Source organism: Phyllostomus discolor, chromosome 7 (genome assembly GCF_004126475.2).
Source record: "Phyllostomus discolor isolate MPI-MPIP mPhyDis1 chromosome 7, mPhyDis1.pri.v3, whole genome shotgun sequence".
NCBI classification, from domain to species: Eukaryota; Metazoa; Chordata; class Mammalia; order Chiroptera; family Phyllostomidae; genus Phyllostomus; species Phyllostomus discolor.
In genome coordinates, this window is record NC_040909.2 from 3,145,191 (window position 1) to 3,160,544 (window position 15,354).

At 64.0% G+C, this 15,354-nt stretch overlaps 1 protein-coding gene across 1 annotated transcript; it reads right to left on the bottom strand.

Annotated features, from left to right (window-relative positions):
- Positions 1–2,489: 2,489 nt before the first annotated feature.
- On the bottom strand, positions 2,490–14,916 carry ALAS1 (5'-aminolevulinate synthase 1). Its single transcript, XM_028518282.2, has 11 exons — positions 14,765–14,916; positions 13,734–13,952; positions 10,534–10,761; positions 9,647–9,796; positions 9,050–9,272; positions 8,014–8,198; positions 6,581–6,760; positions 6,082–6,246; positions 4,385–4,653; positions 3,793–3,955; positions 2,490–2,752 (listed from the first exon to the last, which is right to left on the bottom strand). The coding sequence occupies exons 2-11, from the start codon at positions 13,930–13,932 to the stop codon at positions 2,592–2,594; spliced, it is 1,923 nt and encodes a 640-aa protein (XP_028374083.1). The 5' UTR covers positions 13,933–13,952; positions 14,765–14,916; the 3' UTR covers positions 2,490–2,591.
- Between the last annotated feature and the right edge of the window lie 438 nt (positions 14,917–15,354).

The window sequence follows — 15,354 nt, forward strand, 5'->3', positions numbered from 1 at the left end:
CGGCGAAGGAGGCCTAGCCGCCGCCACGGTCCCGTCCTGGGCTGTGCGCCCCCGCGTGCGTCTGTTGGAGCCCTGCCCCCGACGTGGCGGCATGGAGATTTTTGGAACGAACAGTAGATTGGATCAGGCCAGGGGGCGGGGCTTTAACTGGCAGCCTCACGAGAAGAGGAAGACCGAGGTTGGAGGAAAGGCCACGTGAATTCACTCTGCGGCCTGAGGGCCAGCAAGGGCCCTCGCCGGGCGTCCTGCCGGCTGGCCCCGGGGCCCCAGGGCCCCCAGCCTGCAGAACTGTGAGCAGTGGGTGTCCGTCGTGGGGTCTCTGGGGTCCGTGCCCGCCGCCGGGGCTGGAGAAGCGAGGAGGAAGGGGCAGGCGGCCGGCAGGGAGAAGTCACCGTGGCGGTGACCGGGTTTTGCAGGGAGGGCGCCATGGACGGTGGGGGGTCGGATGCTGGTGGGAGCCCAGGGGGGCTGCCTCGGCCCAGGGGCTCAGGCACAGTCTCCACAGGGCCTCTCGTCCTGGACCAGGGGCGGCGGCCCAGGGTGGGAAAGCCAGGCAGAGGGACAGACAGTGGCCGCCTCCGAGGCCTGGGGGCCCGGACCCTCCTGGGGTCTTCGAGGTTTGGGGGTGCGCACCAGCACGTGAAGCGGAGAGAGAAGTGAAGGTGGGGTGGCAAGCCCGGCGAACACTGTCAGCTGTGGGAGGGATCTGGCATTGAACCTGAGTGCGACGGGAGAACCCAGGACTGTTGCCTGCAGGGGGGGAAGTGCCGTGAGTCGCGTTTTTACAAGCTCCCGGCTCTGGCTGGTGAGGCTCCGGGGACTGGGCGCTGGCCTGTGAACCCAAGGGTGGCCCGTTCTATCCCCAGCCAGGGCACACGCCTGGGTTGCGGGCCAGGTGCCCACTAGGGGGCGCGCAAGAGGCAGCCACACATCAATGTTTCTTTCTCTCCCTTCCTTCCCCTCTCTAGAAATAAAAAAATCTTTAAAAAGAAAAGAAGAGAAAAGCTCCCAGGTGCCGTGTAGGGCTGAGGCCGGGGCAGCTGCTGGGATGAAGGCGGGATGAGCGGATGGATGGTCGCCGTGCAGGAGACGGGGCCTGGCTCCTCCGGAGACGTGTCCTCCGGGTGGAACTTTCTGGATGGGCCGACAGCTGGCTCCCGTCGAGAGGCCCGAGCGACGGGCGGGTGGTGGTAAGACAGGGGCAGACCCACTGCACCTGCGTGGCCCAGGGTGGTGGTGGCAGACAGCGCCCTGCAGCTGGACTGCAGGCCGGGCTGGGCGGGACCGGGGGGAGGGGAGTAATGGAGGGGGTCCTTCCGAGGCAGCAGGGAGCGCGCCGGGAGCACGTGCAGAGGCGGGGGCGAGGGGGCGGGGGGAGGTGAGCGGCCAGCAGCACCGGCCCCAGGCAGTGGGTCCGCGTTTCCACGGGGGCCAGGGACCCACGGAGGGGGATAGAGCGGCAGCTGGGAGGGGACTAGGGAGAGCTTTTTCCTTTTTAGAGGTATTGGTGCGAACAGTGGTTAACATTATGTAATATATAAATGTCTGGTGTACATAAACTGTGTAACACACCCCATGTTGTGCCGGGCACCTGAGGTCTGGGCCCCTCCTGTCACCCTGTATTTGACCCCTCGCCTGCACCCTCTTCATCCGCCCCTCCCCACTGCCCCTCCGGTAACCACACTGCCGTCCGGTTTCTGTCACTTTGCCCCTCGAGCGAACAAGGTCTCACAGTTGGCTTCTCTGCCCTCACCGACCCCGATGCTCTCAAGATCCACCTTGTCGCAAGCGGCCGCCTTTCCTCTTCCGTGGCCGAGGAACGCTCCATGGCACACACGTGCCCCTTCCCCACCCACTCACGCGCTGAGGGACACCAGGGGTCCTGCTGCAGGCCAGCGAGGCCGAGCAGGACGTGGAGACACCCGTGACGGAGAAACGGCAGGCGGCAGGAATGTGTAAGCGGCGACGGGCCGGGACTGGGGGGAAGGAGTCAGGTGAGGAGCACACGCCCCCCCCCCCCCGCCGCTGTCCTGTGAGGACGCGGTGGCCGTGGCGGGGCGGGCGCAGGTGGCTGGCAGCCCGACTCTTTCCAGGAAGTGTGGGGCAGGGGCAGCAGCTGGGAAGGAAGGGGAAGCGGGTGGCGCGGCGCTGGGGGCGTCATGGGCACGGCGGGGACTGCAGGCGAGAATGGAAAGTGAACCCGGCCACTGCTGCCGGGGTGACTCCTGTCAGGGCCCGTGTGGTTCTGGTGGCTGCAAGCCACCAGGTGCAGCCGGCGGCATCCGGGCAGAGTGGGGGGGGGGGGGCCCGCTGCCCCGCAGGGTTTGAAGCCGTCACCCGAGGGCCAGTGTGTTGTCATACCCTTTCCCCGTCTCGGCGACACAGACCGAACATGAAGGGACGAAGGAAAGGACTTCCTGGTTTGGCGGTGAAACACGGGAGGACCCACCCCTTAAGCAGGAGTGTCTTTGCAGGACTGCGCTTTCGCCATAGGTTAAAATTTAATATAACTTAACCCACAGAGACGCTCCCAGAGACTCTGTGGACACGGCAGGGCGGGGGACGGAGGGGTGGCCGAGGCCACGGCGCGCTCAGGCCTGAGCGGAGACCAGCTTGCTCAGGCCGGAGAAGAAGGCCCGCTCCCTCTCGCTCATGGCGTCGAAGTGCAGCGGCCGCCGGCAGAAGTTGCACTCGGCCGAGGAGTGCGGCTTCAGCTCCAGCCCCACTCGCTTCCACGTGGCCAGCAGGTGCTCTGTGAGGGCCGAGCGGCAGAGGTTAGAGGGAGCGTAGGCCCAAGAGGGATGAAAACGCCCGCCACCCCAGACCCTGACCGTCGTGTTCCTAACAGTCAAAAAGGGTGTGTCCTCAGTGGCCTGTGAACTGAAAGGTCGCTGGTTCGATTCCCAGTCGGGGCACATGCCTGGGCTGTGGGCCAGGTCCCCAGTTAGGGGGTGCGAGAGGCAACCGATCAATGTATCTCACACACTGATGTTTGTCTCCTCCTGTTTTCTTCCCTTCCCCATCTCTACAAGTAAATAAAATCTTAAGGAATAAAAGTGGGAACCCCAACGTCTACCCGCTGGCGGGCGTCAGAGCCGAGGAAGACTGTTTGGCACTTAGAGGGGAGGAAGCGTGGGTCCCGCCACAGCTGGCGGGGAGCAGGGGATGCCCGGAGGGCACAGGCAGGCACGCACCACACGCTGCAGGTTCCCTGCTAGGCACAGCGAGTCCAGACAGTTCGGGGGTGGGGGCAGGGGCAGGGGCGGGGCTGGTGGCACTGGGGGAGAGACTGGGGAGTGGCTGCCAATGGCTGTGGGGTTTCTCCCTGGGCTGACGGGGTGTCTACAGTCAGACGGTGGGTCAGACAGTGGAGACGGCATATGTCTGGCAGACAGCAGCCCCCCACCCGAGGTTCATCACCTGCGGTCGGCTGTGGCCCGAAAGTATTAAATGGGAAACTCCAGAAACGAAGGACACAGCCCCAAGCAGCGTGCTGAGACCCCCACCCCTAGCAGAAGGGGCCGGGTGGGGGGCAGGGAAGAGAGGAGAGTGAGGCTGCGCTCCAAGGCCGCCCTCTGCTCCCCGGAGCGGCCGTCCCTGTGCATCCTGAGTCACCGACAAGGGCCCCGGCACACTGGGTGGCACAGCAGGCCCCCCCCCAGCAACCCTGCAGCCTCCCACGGTGAAGCCGTCAGGGAAGTGGTGTTGAGTCGTGCAGCCCGAGAGCACTCCCGGTGACGGTGCCGGTGCCGGTGCCGGTGCGGGCCGGCTCCGCGGGGCTGCCGCACTCACCGAGGAAATAGTCCATCATCTGGGGGGTGTGGTGCGGCGTGGGGGCGATCCGCAGCAGCTCCTCCCCCCGCGGCACCGTCGGGTAGTTGATGGCTTGCACGTAGATGTTGTGCCTGCTCATGAGCTCGTCGCAGACTTCCGTGTTCTTAGCGGCATCTGCCACCTGGGTTTGGAGACGACAGGAGGTCAGGCCAGAGCAGCACAGGCCTCGGGCCGGGGAGGAGGCGCTGCCGGGGCACACGGGGAGCCCGCGCCGCGAGAGAAGCGCATTTCCGGAGCCTGCCGCCCAGGCTCCAGGCGCGGGTGGGCACCGCGGCGGCGCAGGGACCACAGCTGACGCCCGCCAGCCTGGGGCGGCGGGCACGAAGGTGCCGTGTGGCCGTTCTTGCTCGGCGGCCACACTAGCAAGGCCACTTCAGGACACCCGAGTAGGGAGCCACACGTGGAAGCAGCCACTCGTGGGCTTCCTTAGCTCTCCAAGCAGGAGCTCTGGAGGGGGCCGCTCCAGCCTGTCGCTGGCACGAGGGCCTGGCTCCAGCTCCGCCCCCCGGGCCCGGCCCCGCCCCCTGGGCCCCGCCCCGGCGGCTCTCACCCGGATGGGGATGATGTGACTGGGGCAGTGGACCACGGGGAGGCCGGCGTCCATGAGCATCTGCCTCAGGAGCTTGACGTTGCGCTGGTGCTGGCGGCGCAGCGCCCGGCCCTCCTCGCTCTTGAGGGTCCGCACGGACTCCAGGGCCCCGGCCAGCAGCATGGGCGGCAGGGAGGTGGTGAAGATGAAGCCGGCCGCGTAGGAGCGCACGGTGTCGACCAGCGCGCTGGTGCTGGCGATGTAGCCGCCCACACAGCCGAAGGCTTTGCCTGCGAGCAGAGCGGGCAGCGGCTCAGGACGCAGCGGCCACGCGGCCCTGCGGTGCCGCAGGGGCTTCAGGGCGCGTCCTTTGCTCTGCCTCCTCCATCTGCCCTAAGCCGGAGGGTGAAGGACGTGTCTCCCCCTCCCACCCCCCACCCGCCTCGGCAAGGGAGGAACTGAGGAAGCGTGTGAAAGGGTCTTGCCCGGAGCCCAGGGACCCGACAGGCAAGCTGGCGACTGGCCCCAGGGGGCCCCGCCCCACAACCCCACCAGCCTGGCCCTGAGCTCGCTGCTGCGCACTCCTGGGACCACCTCTCTCTGTGAGCGTCACCCTGGAGCCTGGACTGTCACCCAAGGGAGCCACTTAACTGTCTGGCCGGGCCCCTGTTGTCTCCTGCTTAAGCAAGCACGGAATTCCGACAACTAGCATTAACCAGACCAGCGCAAAGCCTCAGAACCTGTTCGGAGGGGGAGGGGGGTTCGGGGCCAGCCTCGTTTTTCAGTCCCCGAGAAGTCCCTTCACGTGATCTGTGTCTCAGGTGTCAGGACCGGTGACCCCAGAGCCTCTGAGACCTCAGCACTGTGCTCTGACATTGGCCTTGCCCGACCCCGTGTGCAGGGCTGGGCAGGAAATGCCTCTCCAGCCTCCTCCGTCCCTGATGGCCGTACGAGTCACGAGGGCCCATGTCACGAGATCTCGTTGAAAAAGATGGCCGCTGGGGCCAGGACCCGGGGGCGAGGGCTCCCTCCCGGCAGGGTCCCTGGCCCGGCAGTGCCGGTCCTCCAGGCCCGCCAGCCCCCCACCAGTGCTGAAGGGCACGCTTTCCCGGCTGTCCCTCCTGCGGCCACCGCCACCCGGGTCTCCGACGGCCTGGCTGACTTGAAACCCCCAGTCTGTGCTATCTACACTGTCCTCTCCTTCAGGTCCCGTAGGTCAGGAGAACGGGGGCAGGAGCTGTCTCCACGTGGTCCCTCCACAGAAGCGGAGGACGGCGCTACCGTCGCCGCTGCTGCCTGGACGGACGAGGAGCCTGGGGTGAGGACTGGGGAGCGGCCAGCCCGAGCTCACCAGGCAGTGAGTGCTCACACTCCGGCAGAACCCACACCCCGAAGGCAGCGTGGCTCCGAGCCCGGCCCCAGGAGACCCTGCCTCTCAGTGACAAGGAGCCACGGAGACACCAAGTGGCGGGGGGCGGGGGGGGGAGACCGGTTCCCACGCGGCACCGTCGGGGACGGGCCCCGAGGGCCGCAGGTGGCACTGCTGTCCTGGAGGCCGTGGGACCCACTCTGGTGCTGGGAGCCACGCCTCCGGGCCACAAGGGTTCTGCTGGGCCGAGCCGCCCCCTCTGAGGACACGAACCTAGGCTCGCCGCACCCTCACCCGGCCCGGCTGGACCCACGCATCCGCGGCAGTGCACCGTGCAGGGGGCACACACCGAGCGTTCCAGAAATGATGTCCATCTTCGGCATGACTCCGTCCCGGTCGCCGATCCCGCCGCCTCGGGCCCCGTACAGCCCCACGGCGTGGACCTCGTCCACGAAGGTGATAGCGCCGAACTCGTGGGCCACGTCGCACAGCTCCTCCAGTGGGCACACGGCCCCTGCGGAGAGACGGGGCGGGTCTGGAGGGGGGCGCCTCGCTGGTTTCCACCTCAGGGGAAGCCGAGCGAAGGGACCGACCCTGCAAGTCTCCCTCTCCACACTGGAGGGAACACGAACTCCGCCCCCCCCATTCCTAGGTGGTCTTGGAGGCTTAGGGCCGAGCAGAAGCCAGGGTAGAAAACCTACGTTCCCCCACATGTACCCATGCCCACCAACTACAAAACCCTAGCAGAGAACTAAAAGAAACTGCGGAAACGAAAACACATCTGCAAAGAGATCAGGCCCAGGGTTTCATCCCCCGCTCCCAGCCGGCCGGCCTCCCTCGGGACTCACCATCCATCGAGTGGACGGTCTCGAACGCCACAATCTTGGGGACGCCGGGGTCGGACTGCTGCAGCAGCTCCCTGAGGTGGCCGACGTCGTTGTGGCGGAAGACGTACTTCGGCACGCGGCTGTTGCGGATCCCCTGGATCATGGAGGCGTGGTTCCCGGAGTCGGAGTAGATCTCGCAGCCTGGAACGACAACGGGGGCGGTTGCTGCCCTCAGCACCGAAGACCAAACCGCTTCCCAGACGGACGGGGACCACGGCCGTCACTGCCTTTGCCCCGTCGGGAAAGCCACTGTGCGTCCCAGTTCTCTGCTGGCCAGGGGACCGGCGAGCAGGCCCAGGCCCGGCAGCAGGCCCTCCACCTGCTCGCTCTCTTTTTAACAATTTCATTTATTTATCTTCAGAGAGGGGGGAAGGCAGGGAGAAAGAGAGGGAGAAAAACATCAGTGGGTCGTTGCCTCTTGCACGCCCCCTGCTGGGGACCTGGCCAACAGCCCAGGCACGTGCCCTGACTGGGAATCGAACCAGCGACCCTTTGGTTCGCAGGCTGGTCCTCAGTCTGCTGAGCCACGCCAGCCAGGGCCCCATCTGCTCTCAAATCTGGCCGCCTCACTCCAACTCAGTCAAAAGGTAGCCACAAGCGACGAGAGGAACTCTCCACGGGACTCTCGTAGACCACACAGCACACCGAAAGCCGCCGGGTTAACACTTCCGCCGTGACCCTTCCCCAGTGTCAGGTCCCGCTGGGACCGGGGACGTGCAGGCAGCGCGTGCAGTGCAAGGACACCTGCTCCTGGACACACCTCTCCCCTCGCAGAGCGCTTCTGGGGAGCCTTCCTCGCCACCACGATTCCTCTCTCGTCACCCCCGTTCTCCGCAGGGGGCCCAGCCGGAGACCCCAGGAGACGCCGACAGCACCGCGGACAGCGCCGACCCTGCGGTGTTTGCCCCGCACCTTCCTCCCCACGGGGAAGTCTGATCTATGCGTCACGCCGCCCCACAGACGGAAGACCCTGTCTTCCCGCGGGTCTGCACCGACTCAGCACACGATTGCTTTTCTTAAGAGCTTGTACTTTTCCACTCAAAGGAGAGCCTACCGCTTCCCTTTGGCCTGGCGCAGGGGCCAGCGTCAGTAAGGGCGCCTCGGACACAGGCACTGTGGGGTCTGCACAGGCGATCCGGGGACCGAGACAGCGACCGAATGACTGGCAGGCCCACGGTGGGGGGGGGGGGGGGGGACTCAGGACACGGGGTGAGTCACGTCCCGTGGGAGACAGAGCGGGACCTGCGAGACCGCATCCCACGACTCAGAACAGCACGCAATCCAGAGTGCACCTTGTTTCTTTCTGGCGTTTCCCGAGTGATGCTTCCGGACCTCGGCTGACCTCGGGTGAGAGCAACCAGGGGCTATGGCCCCCGCCCCCGTGCAGGCCCTACCTGGCAGCATCCTGGCCAGAGTGAAGAGGGTGGAGTCGTTGGCCACGAAGCAGGAGGAGAACAGGAGGGCCGCATCCTTCCCGTGCAGGTCGGCCAGCTCCCGCTCCAGGTCCACGTGGAACTGGCTGGTCCCGGAGATGTTCCTGGTGCCGCCGGCTCCCGCACCGTGCTGCTTCAGCGTGTCCCTGAGGGAGAGGCGGAGGGGAGGTGAGCCGCGTGCACGCACGGGGTGAGTGCCGTGCGAGCCCCGCCCCCTGCCCCCGGGATCCGGGAGAGCGAGACTTCGGTGGGTCCGGGACTCTCTCGCACTGTGCAGTCTGCGGCCGGAACTTCAACCACCTTCGTCTTCAGAGAAGGGAGGGGGTCGCGACACCGGCGCCGCCGCCGCCAGGGGGCCGCCCAGCGCTCCCTCGGCAGTGACTCGAGTACTCGGCACTCGCTGAGCTAGCATGCTCAGGTTTCCTTCCGCTGGCAAACGTCCCCTCCTCTGACCCGACACCTGTCCCCGGAGGGACGTCCTGGGTGGCGGCCACCCAAAGCCTCGGCCAGCCAGCCACGAGGCGTCAGGGCAGACACACCACTACACCCCAGACGGGGATCTCCTCTTCCCGCCTCCCTGGAGAGTTGGGCGAGCAACCCTCCCCCGCAGGGCACGAAGGGGGCGATCTCCCGCCCTCCGCTGGTCCGAAGCAGCCTCCCCCTCGCCCCGCCCCCGGGGCACTGCCGGGCTGGTGTTCCTCCACCTGCAGCCTCGGTGGAGGCCGCCTGGCGTTAAAGGCTCGCTCGCCCGCCCTCTAGTGGTGGGAAGCGGACACACAGGCATGCGATGCACCCGAAACCTCGAACCTTGGGCCCCACGGACTGCTTGCACATACAGGTTTCTTTAAAAGTCACCTGCAGCCACCTTTCCGGGCTACGGACAGTACTCTGCTCTGGCTGCGGAACCCCCTTCCCCCGCCCACAGATCCAGTCCCCGCCCGTCCCCCACGTCCCGCCAAAAACCGCCAGCGGAGCCTGAAAGCTGGGGGCCGCTTACATGACTGCCCCACACACGCGCGGGTGGCGGCTCATGCCCAGGTAGTCGTTGCTGCACCAGACCGACACCTGCTTCTTGCTGACGAGGGAGTCCGAGTAGTCGTCCGCCATGGGGAACAGGTGCGCCCTGCGGTTCACGGTCTTGAACACCCGGTAGGTATGGTCGTTTTTTTTCTCGTCGATCTTCTTCTCAAAGAAACAGTCGTACTGGAAAGTGGAGACAGCTGAAAACCAAACAGAACACGGCACAGCCGGATGGTTAAGAGGCACGTCTGGGCTTCGGCTAAAGGCCTGGGTCCCCATCCCAGCTCAGCCGCTCGGCGGCAGGGAGATTCCGGGCGGAGTCACTGCGTGTCCTCGTCCCGAGACCGGGGACGTCCAGAGGTCACCACGGCGCCCAGCGCCGGTGGCAGGCACTCGGGGAGAGCAGGCGGGGGACCCACAGGGCTTGGGTTCAGTCTGCCCGGAGCAGCTGCCGGCTCCGAGCACGGGGCGTGCCTTTAACCCCCATCCCTCCCTCAGGCAGCCTGAAGCTCAACCTGATACACATCCAAGCCCCGCAGTCCCTTGTCCCCGGGCGAAGGGCAGTGGGACTCACACTTGGGCAAGTTATCCTGAAGCAGATGGGACACCCCTTCCGGCCTGTGCTTCCGCATGATGACCTGGAAGTTCTTCAGCAAACCGCCTGGCTCCCCCGCATCGGTCTTCATGCTGATCACACTGGGGCTCACGGAGGTCTGGGCCGCCTCTGCAGCACAAGTCACATGGGACAAAGGGGACCCGAGTTCTCCTCTGAGTTCACGGCGCCTCCCGGGCTCGCCGTCACAAACGCCGGCGAAGCCCACCGGGGCCTCGGTCGGCAGTACCTGAGTGCGGGAGGGCTTCTCTCCCTCCCTCTCAGTGCCTGGGCGGCCGAAGCCAGGGCCCCCAGCCAACTGTAGTGAACACTGGCGTCCGGGGGTCTCCAGTGGGTTGGCAAGCCCTCCCCAGCCCAGCCCGGCCCACTCCCAGTCCTAATCTCAGTGTTCAACCCAGAAAACACTTCCAACCAAACGCATCATTTCTGCCAGCGGTGTTCCTCAGGGACCCTGGGTGTCCACGGGCACAGCCGCCCTGGGTTAAGGCTGCCAGGACCGCCACTCCGTGCAGGGCACCACCTCTTCCCTTCTGCCCCACCCGGTGACAGGAAGGATGCAGAGGGGAGCTGTGCCGGCCCGGCAGGGCCTGGTGCCGGCTTGTGCCCTAAGGGTGTTTACAGAAACCAGGCAGTTACTGGGAAGGCCGGCCACCTCCCACACTCCCAGCGGAGAGAAAGTCCCCATTGCGCAAAGCAATCCTCCAGATGTCTGTCTGATGACCTGTCTCCTTGGCTCCAAAAAAGGAAGGTGTTGACCCAAACGCTGCCCTAACAACAGCTTGTGGATACATTCGGGGTCCACAAGCGCCCAGAGGAACCCTCCCGCCCCCGGGGCCCGGCCGCCTTACCTGCCCTCACGGCGTGCATCTCCTGCACGTCTTCCTGCAGCGCGAGGCTGGCCTCGCGGACCACGCTGCTGCCCCGCTGGCTCATCTGGGCCGCCAGGAAAGGGCACTTGCTGGCGGCGCCCTGGCCCGTGGCCGCGGGCGGGTGTCCGGCGGGATGCGGCGCGCCGTCCAGAGCCTGCTGGGGTCCACCTGGGGCGGGCTGAGCCTCGGCGTTCGCCGTTTTGTCCTCTGCGGGGTGAAGGGAAAACTGACGCACCAGACCTGGCGGCACACCACCCAGAAAACCACCTGTTTCTCTCTCCGAAGGCCCCAGAGTTGACCCCGCCATCCAGGCACAAATGTATTCACACTTATTTTCATCGGGTTCTGCTAACGGAGCCGTTTGCTCCCCACCTTGAGGAGTCCAGCTGCCTCCTCCGCGCCTGGTATTTCTCACCCGCACACACGGGGGGTGGCCTTTTCTCACGGCAGACAGCCCCGGGGCTCCTGAGCCGGGCTACTTCCGTCAACCTCCCCTGAGTACACTTGGCACGGTCCGCAAGAACACACCCCTAGGGGTCGCTGGAACCGTTCCTGCAATTTCTCCTCTGCTAAGCGTGTCTAAGCAGATTCTTTTTGGTTTGTGTGTGTGTGGGTTTTTTCTTAAGATTTTACTTTATTTTCAGAGAGAGGGGAAGGGAGGGAGAGAGACATCCACTGTTGCCTCTCCTGTGCACCCCAACTGGGGACTGAACCCGCAACCCAGGCATGTACCGGGACCGGGAATCGAACCCACAGCGCCTAGCCAACTGAGCCACACCGGTCAGGGCTCTGAACAGATTCTTGGCAAAGAAGCTTGCGGTTTCTTAACACATGCACTGTTGGTTTTCTTCTTAACAAAAGAAATGAGGCCAAGGGTAAGGTCTGAGAGAGTGCACGTTGTGAGTACGTCACCGTCGCACACCTTGCCTGCCGGTACTTCCTCCTGTCAGTGCACCCAAGCCCGCTGACGCACACCGTCGGCTTCTTGTGACACTGCCTCGCTCTCCCCGCGAGCAAATTCACTCCTTCCTTCTAGAAAAGTCCTCCTCGTTCTGGAGCGGTCCTGTGAGTCACAGGCCAGCCTCTCCTACAACCTGGGTAACGTGTCGCAATCCACTTAAACTCCTCCGTCCCGGCTGCGTGACTCAGCTGGCTGGACTGTCTTCCCGTGTATGGAAAGGCTGTGCATCCGATCCCCGATCGGGGCGCACACGGGAGGCAACCAACGAACGCACAAGTCGGTGCAAAACCAAACTGATGTTTCCCTTTCTCTCTCATGTCATTAAAACATACCCTCGGGTGAGGATTCAAAGGATCAATAAAGAAAAGTAAAAACATTGCTTTCACCTTCACTTAACTCATTATACGTAACACTCAATGTAGGAAGTCTACAAAAGAAACAGTTCGATCATTCAAAGTAGAACCACGTCAAGCCCTGGCCCGGCGGCCCATTTGGTTAGGGCGTCGTCCCAACACACCCCGGTCGTGGGTTCCATCCCTGGTCGGGGCACGTGCAAGGATCCGCCAACGAGTGCCTGAATAAGTGGAATGGTGTTTCTCTCTCTTCCCCTCCCTCTCCCTCTCCAAAATCAATTTAGAAAAACGTAACGACTGCACAGCATGTGAGTACGTTATCTTCTTTCCCTGTTTAAAAAGCGTTTTTCTCATTCAGCAGAGGCTTGCTTTCACCATCAACACCCGCCGAAGCTGGTGGAGTCCGGGAGCACCGTCTGGGACCGCCGTCCGGGACGGACGCAGCCTGCCCCGGGGACAAGCCGCCTGTGGCGCGGCTCCTCCTCCAGGGCGAGGGGCACGCTGGTACAAGAGGGTTTTGGTTGTTCAGTGAAAAATGACTCCGGAACAAATACCAAGATTAAAAAAATCCCACAAAGGACGAAATCCTTTGTGAAGAAAAAGACACTTCCTCCTCACACACCCTCGCCCAGAGCGCACACCTAGCCCGCCCCCCCCCCCCCCCACCCGCCCGCCCGTGAGCAGGGGGGTTCTCTGGGATTAAGCGAGCTCTGGAAAGCCGCACCCTCTCCGGGCAGAGCCGGACCAGACAGAATCCAACTCTGATCGCTTCATTACAAACAAGATGTAAAAAAAATTGCATGTGAAATAAAAAGACACGTGTCAGACAATCCTAGTCTAACCAATTCTGTGTGATGCCACCCCCCCACGAGGCTCTAGAGTAGTCGAGTCCACAGAGACAGAGAGTAGCAGGAGCTGCCGGGGCTGGGGGAGGGAACGGGAATTCACGATTAATGGGGACAGAGTCTCCGCGGGTCCCAGCTTTGCAAGAGGAAACGGGCTCTGGAGGTGGGGCGTGGGCGGTTGGGCCATGATGTAAATTACTTACTGCCCCTGAGCTGCGCACTTAAAAATAACTGACAACAGAATTTTTTTTTAAAACTAAAAATATAAAAAAAAAAACAACTTAAAAAAATGATTGAGATGGTAGGTTTTGTTACATACGTTTTACCACAATAAAAAAATTTTTTTTTAGCCCTGGCTGGTGTGGCTTCAGTGGATTGAGTGCCAGCCTGCAAATCAAGAAGTTGCTAGTTCGATTCCCATTTAGGGCACATGCCTGGGTGGCGGGCTGGTCCGCAGTTGGGCGCAGGCGGGAAGCAACCGATCCATGTATCTCTAGATGGATTTCTAGCACATCGGTGTTTCTCTCCCTCTATTTCTCCCTCCATTCTCCTCTCTCTAAAAGTAAAGTCTTTTAAAAAACAATTTTAAGAAACAAAACATAAGAAAAGTATTGCAACTGCAAAACCCCAAAAGCCTCCCCTCAATTTTGCTATGAACCTCAAACAACTCTAAATAGTCTATTTAAAAAAAAAACAAAACACACCAGAGGGCCAAACCCTCCAGGAAGGGCAGGCTGGGACCAAAGACGGCCACTGCACACCCCCAGGAGCAGGACGCTGACAAGCGCTCCACAGCCCTGTCGCCCGGAACACCGGCCACCGTTCCACCTCTACAGGTGGGAAACCTCAAGAGCCACCCTTGTGAGGTTAGGGAGACAATTACGTGAGATCATCAATACCGAGACCTGAGCCCGGCACCGTCGCCCCCTGGTTGGCAGGCCCCCCATCACCACTGTGGACTGGGGCTGCTTCCAGTCTGGGAACGAACTCGAACCCTGCTTTCGTGCTAAGGACACTCACTCTCACTGGCCGGAGGGGTTTCCCGGACCTGCTGGCAGCTCACTGCGGAGGTGGACAGGGCCCGGGGGGCTGGGGCGGCCCCGACTCCCATCATCTTGGGGCAGTTCTGCGCGTAGATCAGCAGCGATTTGCCCGCCTTCTGCAGAAAGGCCTGAGGCACTCGGGACAGGAACGGGCAGCGGCGAACAACAGTCTCCATATCCGGGAGGTACACTGATCCTGGAGACAGAGGAGCGGTATAAGCGCTTGTTAATAATCACAGGAACATTACTGCAAGGTCACTGGGTTCAGGCATCCGCGAAGTTCACAGCCAGGGTCCTCTGGGGTACCGGTCAGCCTCACTCACAGATGTCAACGCGCAGCGCGGACAGGGAACGCAGCTAAGGAGGGGGGCCGTGCTCTGCCCCGGGCCCCACTCTATCAAAGCACCTGCAGAGCAGCTCTACCCGATGGAGCAGTCACTGCTTAACACACAAGGGGTGGGACGGTGAGGGACGGGTCGGGAACAGGTTTGGGAGGTGAGAGGCTCCTCCGGGAAGACGCCGGAGCAGATAGGACACCTCAGGCCACACCCAAGTGATGCGGGGAAGCTAGCGAAGACCACGCAGGCTGGGAGGGCTCTTCGGGACTCCCCACTCTCCCAGACCCCAGGACGACACCCGGCCGGCCCTGGGTCCCCGAGGCAGGCCTTCCCCGGGCGCGGGGCACCGCTGAGAAAAGGCGAGGGGAGCGGGGACGCGCGCTCGGGGACCCGGCGCGAGGCGGTGGTCCGGGGCAGGGGGAGGTCAGGGGTTACCTGGGGTGGGGGGCTCGGGAATAACCAGGCGGGGGGGATGAGAAGGGAATCCAGAGGCTGTCAGTTACCGGGGAAGGTCGGGGCACGGCCGAATAGGCCGAAGGTCTGGGAAAAGAACATTGAACCCAGGGCGGCAGGTGACCGGGGCGGTGGGGGATGGGGCCCCAGGGACCCGGGGAGCGGGGTCAGCGCGGGCTGCGCAGGGCACGCGGCGCCCCAGAGCGCGGGCTCTCACCTGCGCCGGTCACTGTGAGGAAGCGGTGGCGGCGGTGGCGGCGAGTGTCCGAGCCGACGATTGGTAGCAGACCGTTGTCCTTGTCCACAAGACCCGTCCGGCCGCGGACGCTGTGGGACTAATATACAGCAGGAAGGGCCAGCTGCGCATGCGCCATGGGCGCCGGCTGCTTTCGCGCAGGCGCGCCGCGCGGTGGCCGGGGAGCCGGCCGCCGAGGTGGCCCCCGTGGGTCAGGCTGGCCCCGGGTCCCCAGGTCCCCCGGGTCGTGGGCCGGAAGGAAGGGGGGGCAGGGTGGGGGGCGGACGACTTCCTCCCGCACGCTCTCGAGGCTTTCTCCGCGACTGCTCCAGGCTTCAGAGCCCTGCCCCCACCGCCGGCCACAAAAGGGCCGAGTCGGAGGGCCAGTGCCCCTGGGGCTTGCGGGGGGCGGGGCGGGGCGGGCGTTAGAGGGCTGTGAAGCCGGGGACTGGGACTCAGGAGGGCGGGCCAACACGGGGGTCGGCACCGGAGTCTACCCCAGCCAGCTTGCTTTCACTGCCGGCTGGCTTGCCCGAGGGTGGAGTGGTCCCGGGTGCTGTGCAGGGCGCTGG